The sequence below is a fragment of the Ceratosolen solmsi genome, unplaced genomic scaffold (genome assembly GCF_000503995.2).
Source record: "Ceratosolen solmsi marchali unplaced genomic scaffold, CerSol_1.0 scaffold23, whole genome shotgun sequence".
Taxonomy (NCBI): Eukaryota; Metazoa; Arthropoda; class Insecta; order Hymenoptera; family Agaonidae; genus Ceratosolen; species Ceratosolen solmsi.
The window spans coordinates 4,802,310-4,812,308 of NW_011948430.1; the positions used below are offsets into that span (position 1 = coordinate 4,802,310).

At 40.3% G+C, this 9,999-nt stretch overlaps 1 protein-coding gene across 2 annotated transcripts in view; it reads left to right on the forward strand.

The window, feature by feature from the left end:
• The first annotated feature begins 488 nt into the window (after window positions 1–488).
• TpnCI (troponin C type I) overlaps window positions 489–9,999 on the forward strand; it is a 15,149-nt gene continuing 5,638 nt past the window's right edge. The window contains exons 1-5 of one of the 2 annotated variants that reach the window (XM_011501915.1): window positions 489–824; window positions 2,525–2,555; window positions 8,656–8,799; window positions 9,104–9,223; window positions 9,554–9,685. In XM_011501915.1, coding sequence (XP_011500217.1) covers window positions 801–824; window positions 2,525–2,555; window positions 8,656–8,799; window positions 9,104–9,223; window positions 9,554–9,685 — 451 coding nt within the window. In that variant the 5' untranslated portion in view covers window positions 489–800. The remainder of the gene's footprint in view (window positions 825–2,524; window positions 2,556–8,655; window positions 8,800–9,103; window positions 9,224–9,553; window positions 9,686–9,999) is intronic. The other variant, XM_011501916.1, reaches the window with a different exon arrangement.

Below are 9,999 nucleotides of genomic sequence, written 5' to 3' on the forward strand. Positions count from 1 at the left end.
AGCAGAGACGGAGGAAGATTCGGGCTCCCGAGCGGCTACGCAGTTAGTCGCCGCGAAGGACGTATCCGCGCTTTCCCATGACCACTGGGTCGCGAAGGGCGGGAGCGCGAGTCCGTCGTATGGGGCTGGTGCGGGCGGATTTTCGTGGGGGAGGGAATGGGAACCCACCGTTGGAATAAGAAGCCCCGTCGCCCGATCGGACAATCAGCGTCGAGTCCCCGAATGGCAAGGTATCGCTAGGAAACGAACGAGGGGGCCCGGGCCCCGAGCCACGAAATCCAACTCCGAGGCGTTGCACACGATGCACGACCAAGTAAAAAGTCGGCGGGCGCGCGTAACTCGGGACCGATTAGCGTAAAAAGCGTCGGTGGCGGGAGCTAGGACGCCCTCTCCCTCGTACCAAGCGTCGCGACGCCGAGAATAGTCGTCCCCCGCCGCGGCACTCGTTACAGCGTCGCGTAGCCGCGTCTCCAGGGCCAGGGGTCGGCTGCGATTGGCTGGAGGGCCGCAACCGACTATATCGCCGAGGCGCGGATATTACGAGCTCGTGGGGCGCCGCGACGCCTCAGTTGGCGCTTTAACGTTTCTCGCCTCGCTCACGCACTGCGCGCGGCACCCGTTGTTTTTCCTCTCATTTTGTTATCGTACCGCCCGTAAAGCGCGAGCGCACTCGCACTATCGTCGCCAGGCAAGTGCACCCCTGAGTATCGCCGACGGGGAACTGATCGAGCGATCAATCGATCGATTTTGCCTTTTATTTTGCCTAAGAATTTAATCGTAAGAAAGCCAAAGCCGCCAAGATGGTATGTTCTATTGATGATATTGTAAGTCGTCGCCCTGGTAAAGGAGAAATCCAGACTTTCTTTTTTATTTTTTTCTTTCGTTACTTACTCTTGTACCTAATTCGTAACCAAGCATTTTACCGAAAGTCGTTTAATATTTCTTTCTTGCATAATTGTCTGTTTTTAATCATTGTTCTCTCTAACGTGACTTTTATTTTGTAATTTTTTCCTCTCACTTCGCACTAGAGAAACTACTCGTTTTTTTTTTTTAGTTGCTGTTTTTGTTCTTTTTTTTTTTCCCTCTACCTTTTCTTTTTAATTTAACGAGTTTCTCCTGCTCTTTCAGCCGCCTCTCGAATTATTCTTTTTGTTACTTTAACGGCAAACACTCTTTAATCGTATTTTGTACGATGATACTCATTTGTGATAAATAAGCATTGCACCGAGTAATTCTCCATAAATTCAAATAAGTAGTATTTATCTCCTTACGCGTGCGTCAATCTTACATTAATAACAAATTGTATATTTAATATTCTTACTTTTCTTTTTAGCCCACAAAGCAAGTTTAAGTCACTTATACTATTTTTACTATACGTTTTTATCATACGTTTGTGCAATTTTAGTTAATTCACACCTATAATCGGACAATGTTCGTATACGTGATGACTTTATGAAAGCATTGTAAATTGTTGAAACGTTTGTAATGAGATAAAGGATAAAGTATGTTGATCACTGTTTCACTGTATAATTGCTATGATAATGCGCAGCGTATGTACAAAGTTGTTAAGAAGTCAGTACGTTCGATTATTTTATACTATCGCATTCAATAATGAATCGTTCACACGTTTTCAGCTCGTTTCACATCTTTTCCAACAACGGGCATTTTCTAGAAACAATTCGATGCCAGATAAACTAAACTTATAAAATTCGTATTTTTATAAAAATCAACAAACACTCGGGTGTTGCCGGGATGTTTGCATTTCATTGGCACGTATTGCGGATTTTGTCTGACCACAACTTGGACTTTACTACTTTACGAAATTTCGAACGCGTCGTTAAACGTTGAAATCAAACGATGAATATAAACAAACGATCGGACGACTTTAACTTTCATTGCCATTCAAAATGATAATGTCCATTTCCAATTTATATCTATTTGTTGCATTCCGTATGTTCATTAAGATAGTGTTTATTGAAAATTTAAAATGACTAGTGCATCTGCACTTTAATGCGCATCTTTAAAGTGCACATCTGCCGCCACAAACGGTTAAATCGATATAAGAAAAAATTTATCTTACTTATTATATCGCAAATAACATCGGTCTCTCAAACTCACTATAATTACATTTCTTTTTGTAACTTCCAAATTATAACAAATGTGTCTAACCATTTGATTGAATTAATGTAATTGTATACATAATAAAGTAATTTTTATAATAAGGTAATTATAATATAAGAATAAGGCTTGTGGAGATGTGTTTTTCTATAAGTGTTACTTCTCATACTCTTTTCACAAATTTTCAAATTTCATATTAAACTTTCTCTAAATGTGCACGCACCATATTGTTTAAAATGCATTTCTATTCTATGTGAAATAATTACCAACGATAATTACTTTGATCAATGCCGTATTAAACAAGATAATTCAATTAATACTTGTACATAATATTATAAACATTTGTGTGCGAATAAAAGGATTTAAATTGTTTTTAATCGTTTCTCCTTGTACTTTATTTCCACAGGCCGACGAACTACCGCCAGAACAGATTGCTGGTGAGTGAAATTACTCATACTCATCAATCAGTAATAAAGATAAATTTATATAATTATAAAATGATTTTTTTTATTTACAAATTTGGTGATTAATGCAGATTGTAAAAAAAAGGAAGAAGATATTTATAAATTTAATATGAAAACGATTGTTAAGAATAAAAGTCCGTAAATAAGATTTTAGAGACATAATTTAGGATCATAAACATCAGCCGTAAATTAGGTTTCCAAACCATTGATTATGGGCTTTCATAAAAAAAAACATTAATACACACATTCATTGAATATTGTATGGTTTTTGGAGTTTTTCGCAATTCTTATCTTAATCTTTTACATTTCATTACCTACTAAAATTCATTGAACAATATTATCAATGTGATATCCATGATTAAACAGTTTACACCTCTTAATTAATATAAATATATAGTTTACTCTGTAAGTTAAATTTTCTAAAATTATTTCATATATTTATTCGGATAAGTGTCTAAGGCCATATTTCTTGTCTTTACCAAAACATTCCGTCGTCACTTACAATAATTTATCATTGCATTCGACTTTTTTTCTCAGTGACATTCGCTTCAACGCGAATATAAAAAAACTTTTTATGTCGTCTCAGAAATCATTGTATAATAAATAAGCTTTTCAGACAAAGTCTATAATAAAAATACGATCTTTACTCGTATTTCGTTCGATAAATTCATTTGTTGTATCAGAATAAAATAGAATCTCTTACTATCTCGTAAGACTCATTTTTTATTTTAGGATATTAAAACGCTTACTGGTGAAAGACTATTCATTCTCTGTGCAAGCATTTGATTAGAAATTGAATTGATATCGTCAGTATCGAGTCATGAACTTTTTTTTTATTATTAATTTATATAGTACGACTACGCAGTTTAAGCATACGTTAGTTGAAAATTCTTGTGTCATGACAATTGTCATGGATTACATATGAAGGATCAGGATTGCACGTAAGAAAAAAGGATATAACAAAGAATTAATTTCCACTCGATTTTGACAGTTGCTCGCCGCGGCCAAGTTTCCCGAGTCTCTCCTATGCGCGGACTCACTTGCTCACTCGCACAGGCATATGCGCGCGCTAACGCGCTAACGCACTCACGCACGCATACATAGCCATATGTTTGAGAAACGGGTCAGCCCTTAGATTTCGTATGCGCCGCGGTATTGTACACGACACTAAATTTAGCAAATCTTCTTTCCACGTCTGCCTCGCACCTCCCTCTATCTCACTCACACTCTCGTCACTCTGGTCGAACCCCCGAAGCCCATTTACGCGTTCCGGAAGAGAGGAGAGCGAGGTAAGCGGCTCTGTACTATCTTTAGTCCTTTAGACAGCCACAACTGTGGACTTTAAAATCAAAGCGATGAAGTTTGTGCCTAGTCTTCATCCAACGTCTATTTGCTTTTTCCATTAGCGTACGAGCAAAAGAGTGAGTGAGTGAGTGAGTGAGTGAGTGAGTGAGTGAGTGAGTGAGTGAGTGAGTGAGTGAGTGAGTGAGTGAGTGAGTGAGTGAGTGAGTGAGTGAGTGAGTGAGTGAGAGAGAGAGAGAGAGAGAAAGAGAGAGAGAGAGAGACGGAGGGAAAGACGGGTGGTCTCCCGCTTTTTCTGCTCGACTTTTATGTTTAGATTCACGTCAAGCCGAACCCGATCTTTCTTCGACGCTCGTCTCGGCAATTTATAGATCGGAAAAGTACACGGGAGGACTTTTCCAAGACACGCCCTCTTCAAAACTATAAAGTTTTTTGGAAAGCTTCTATGGCTACAACTTCCTTACGTGATTATTGCGACACGTTTCCACGCGATCGAGAAACAGTTTTGGCTCGAGCAATATACCACGTCAGATATTGACGTTCTTCATACCACAAACTATACGAGGATAATTTGCCTATCATTAAGACTAACTGCCAATTCAATAAAAATCTCCAATATTTTTTTAAAAACAGCAGCACGTTAGTTATATACGATTGACGCTCTTATTGCGCATTTTTAACATAAAAATTCCGCTGAAATTTAACTTTTATTTCATGATACATTCAGCATATATAAAACCTAAGAGCTTTGTATTTTTAGTAGCAACTGCGTAAAAAATTTACTTTGGGCAATTCAAATCGGTCAAAAATACAAAAAAATCTTTTTCATCGTTATTAGGAAAATTGGGAGAATCTAGAGCAATACTCAAGCAAAATTTCGTGGATAAAACTATCGCCATTGATAAACTCGTCGTGCCTATAAAATTCTATTGCTCCTCGGGCTTTATAATGCGAATTCCATGAATTCTTACTGATTGCGAATTGCGCGATGATGTCGCGAAACGAAGCTCAATCGCGATATTTACGACGACATTATAATTAAGGCAACGGGCCCAAGGATCGTTCTAAATGGCCGTAAACGACGGCTATTCTCGAAAGTCCTCGTTTCATTCGGCTGGATAAGATCGAACGGGCGAGGAGGCGCGAGGCGCGAGGAGCGGCCACCGCAAAAGAAAACAAAGTGTATTAATAACCGAGCCTGCTACACTTAATGCTTGTCTTCGAAAACAAGAAATATAACTGGTTTCGGCCGAAGTTAAGGAGAAAGAGTCGGCGGCCGTCGCCCAGAAAGAGGCCGAGAGTGAGCCAAAACACGAAGGAGCAGCGATCTCGTAGAACTGCCGCCGACGCGCCCACGCAATGGTTTTCTTTCAGTCGATTCGCGGACGATTCCCGTTCTCTCTCTCTCTCTCTCTCTCTCTCTCTCTCTGTGCCTCTTGGCTCTTTATCTCTTCGCTCTTACAACTCCCCCCCTCCCCCCTCCTCCTCATCCTCCTCCCGCGTTCCCGCGTTCCCACTCCCCTCGCTCATCCTCGCCCGACGCATCATCACGGGGGAGTTTATTTACGTTTGATTTAATCGGCGCTTCGCTCGGCTAAGTTTAGAGCGTCGACTACGAGTACAACTGCGCGACCCACCGGATATCAAATGACAAAATGATGCGGCACCACCGGTGGTTTTCCCTGTTCCTACCATCAACTTGCTACGCTCTTCGCCCAGCGCACGGCCTCTCCTTCCTCTGTCTTATCATCATCCTATTGCAAAACGTTCACGTGACGCGATAACCAGGTGAGACGCGGTCGGTCGCGTGTCTCGGCGAATTTATGACGTAAGAGCGGCGGGAAGCGGTGCCAATTATCGCTAAGACTATAACTCGAGGTTGATTGTACGCGAGATTTCGTGCGGATGAAGGAGGATGAGGATTCATGACGATCGGCTTTATGCAGCTTTAAGGGAAGGGACTTTAGCCTGGAATAATTTGCTGAAATTAACTAATTAGAAGTAATTTGCTGAAAGTAAAGCAAAATAAATGGAAAATTAAACTTAGCCATTCTTTGGAATGAGATAAAAATGATGAATGCTAATCGCGGTCACGATTAAACAAACACGGGAAATGTTATGCTTGGAAAACTCGAATATCGCTCGCATTATAACGAAGAAAATAATAATTGCCTCGATTGAACAAAATCGAATATTTTAATGGCTTTAATTAAAATATATACTGTATTTTATGTCATAGCAATACGAAAATACTACTTATTTTCTTCTTTTAATGGTGTGGGCTAGATATGTGTATGTGCACGAGCATTTTTCGTTGCGGAATTCTTCATTCGTTAATTCTAATAGTTTAAACGTGAATATAAGAAATCGATTGAATTATTCTTAATTAGACGGACTTTCTTCATAAGATGATTTCGCATCGATGCTTTATCAATCGATGCACTTTATCTTATTCGGCTTATATGACTATTACATTTTAATTGTCATAAAATTCATTATGCTTGGACAAATATATGTTATATTGGATAAATATATATGTTTTCGATGAACAATACCAAGATACACTAATCATATTTTCTTATGCTTATAAAGAATCAAAGTACGAGTCCACTCGTTCCTTTAAATTTGCACATAATCACAATAATATTCATGAAAAATTTGGTCATTTATAAGAGCTAATTGATTTTACTTCTCATCCTAAACAACAATACGAATTTACATCGCATACTAAGCTTATGTCTCATTCTAATCATAATACGTCATATTCCAAATAATAAATATACTCCATGCAATATGAACTTTTATGAAACTATGTATTCTCCGATAATATTTATAGACGTATGCATGTATATTTACTAGAAAACCTTTTTCTCTTCTTTTCTTTTCTGTATTTTTTTTTGTTTGTTTTTTTGTTTTTGTTTTTTTTTTGTTTTTTTTTTGTTTGACACGAGAGACGCGTGAACCGCCGCACACCTGCTGTTTTCAACAGTGCATGCTAAATTTGTCTAAAAAATTTTACAACGTCACATCATAAATTGGCAGAGCATTGTTAGTAAACCCCGGCATTTCCCCTTCAAATTCTTTACTTATGCCTTTTAAAATAAAACATTAAAAAAAAATAAAATGTTAGTTTATACGCATATATAATGTGCATAAAAGGCGGGAAACAGGCAGAATCCCGTGAATAATCGATTCCCTACGATCACAATGGCATTGCGCGTGTCGCATCGAACACGCGCGCGGGCGCGCGCACGATCCGACAGTCCCAACATTCCCGACCCTCCCGCTAGGCCCTTCATTCACCATCGACACCACTGAGCCGATAACTAATAAGTCCAATTAAGGCGGTGAAGGGGGTAGGGGAAAGGAGAGCGTACCCACTGGGCACCTCGAGCCAAATAAGCTTCGCGCTAGAATCTCAGGGGTGTACGTGCGCACGGATGGAAGGGCATTAACATTGGATCTAAATTCGACATAGCGCACGCACAAACCTGGCGTCACGAGCTTTCATTCTATCCCTCTCCTGTCTCCCCCCTATCACCCTCCTATACCCTACGCCCCTCTTTCTCTCATAATGCTCTCCTGCATCTGCCTCTGGCGCGCAATGTCATATGAATTTCTCCCGCTCTACCCGTTCTCTCTCGCTCGGTGCAAAAAAACATTTATACATTTCCAAACGTTGATATACCATTTTACGCTATTTTCGCGCGATCGAATTGAGGTTCGTATACGTGTATGCTGAGCACGTGTTTAGGCGGCTGCTCGCGAGTGTGGGCGTTTTGGAAAACGGGTATATACGACGAGGAGGAACCCGGGCGTGGAAAGGGGCTCAACTCGCGTACGAGTTGATGTATTTTCGGTAGCGAAGACCGAAGACTCGCTCTTCTTCTTAAACTAGGGACACCTTTTCATTTCGAAACGACTTGTTTAATGATTGGAGAGCGCGCGAAGAGTTATGGATGTTCACGAGCAACGTGTGCTTCGCGGATGGACGCCTTGGCAACGTAATATGCCGCGAGACAGGAACATGATGCGCGTGAAAAGTCACTCGCTCGCTCGTCGGCCAACAAAAGTTTCTCCAACTTCCGTGGACGTTAAAATTGTATTATTTAGGGGCGATCTTAACATTGCTCGTAAATAATATATGGCCTTATATTAAATATTGCCGCTTGCCGACGATGAGCAATATTCTATGGTAAAGTAGTGAAAGTTTCAACGCATCGCTTTCACATGACAATTATTTGCTCTTTTAAATTTATAGCAAAGCTTAATTGATTTGGACATTATTTCGTCAAATAGCCGTATGTTGTGCTCAGTGATTGGTTTGAAGAAATATGAAGCCAATTGTAATGCAATATTTGACAGCTCGGGCGGATTTTAATCTTCTTTAAACTAATTCGTTAAATTTTCTCTGGATTAGGAAAGGGATGATTAAATTACATTATGCTCAATTTTTGCGAAGAAAAGATTTTCGAAACAACCAAAACTATTCGTAATGATAGGCGAGTTGATTGTGAAGAGTATTAAAAGGACCTACGACCTCTTGAATAATAAATGAATAAAAATTAAAAATAAACTGGCAACGTTAATTTTATCGAGAGATAGATAGAGAGAGAGAGAGAGAGAGAGAGAGAGAGAGAGAGAGAGAGAGAGTGATAGAGTGATAAGATTTTTCTTGACACAATCACCAATTTTGTGAGGTATTAAAGTATGGGATCCATGAGGATGAGCGCATAAAACGAAACGATGAATGTTGGCTTTGATATTTCAGTGCTGCGCAAAGCTTTCGACAGCTTCGATAGTGGAAAGAGCGGCAGCATCCCCACGGATATGGTGGCCGACATCCTTCGATTGATGGGTCAGCCGTTCAATAAGAAAATTCTTGACGAGCTCATCGAGGAAGTCGACGCCGACAGTAAGCCGCTTGTTCCCCTCGCTTAACCGACTCCTCTGCAGAGAAAATGCATAAATCGACCGTCTCGTAAATTATCTAAAATCGAATGCGATAAAATTAAGTGAATGTTGAGCGTGCGGTTGTGACTTGAGGAAGTAGTAGTGAGCCAATGTCAATTATCAATTGGCAAACCGTACGTAATAATTAGCGATGGAAATTAATCGCAATTAATCTTTTCGCATTCGTTAGACAAGCAGAGCCGCTTATCAATCCGTATATTTGAATTTAATGTCGATGTGATAATTATTGTGATGCTATCGAACAGAATCTGGCCGTCTTGAGTTCGAGGAATTTGTGACGCTTGCGGCAAAATTCATCGTTGAAGAGGATGCCGAGGCTCTTGAAAAGGAACTTCGCGAGGCATTCCGACTTTATGATAAAGAAGGTAACGTGCAAGTATTTTCGTTACTCGTTACCTTATTCATCAAATATCTTAAATAATATCTTTCCGATAATTCTAAACGGCATTCAACGAGCACACTTCAACGAGCTTAACAATAATTGATTCTTCTATCTCAACATTTCTCACGAACAAGTTTATAAATTGCGCTCCCCACCTCCCATCCTCCATTCTCCCATCATCCAGACACCGTCCCGCTCGTTCTCCTTAAAAAAAAAAAGAAAAAAAAACATCACTTGTTAATCGTTAAAAAAAAGAAAAAAAAATCATTTAAGCTCCAACACATTCAAATAAATACACGTGTTGTTGTCATAGGCAATGGCTACATCCCGACCACGTGCTTGCGCGAAATCCTCAGAGAGCTCGACGATCAGCTCACAGAACAGGAGCTCGACATCATGATCGAGGAGATCGACTCGGACGGATCTGGCACCGTCGACTTTGACGGTAAGTGCAGCGCCAGCCCATCAATTTCCGACATTATCTCGATTAAATTCGAGGAGAGCCCGCGATAATCTTGATTGGCCGGGTGTCGAGCAAAAAGCGCACGCGGCAAATTAATCTTCTTTTCGCGGGGGCGCGTGAATATTCGGGCTGTTTAAGCGCCGATTTTATCGCTAACGCATTCGGGCTAAATATAGGGACGTGGGGACGAGGGGACGTGAGGGTGGCGGGTGGGGGAGGGTGGAGGCAAAGGAGAGGGAGGATGAAAAAAAAAAATAGAGAGAGAGGAACTTGGATGGAATAGCCGATAAAACTCT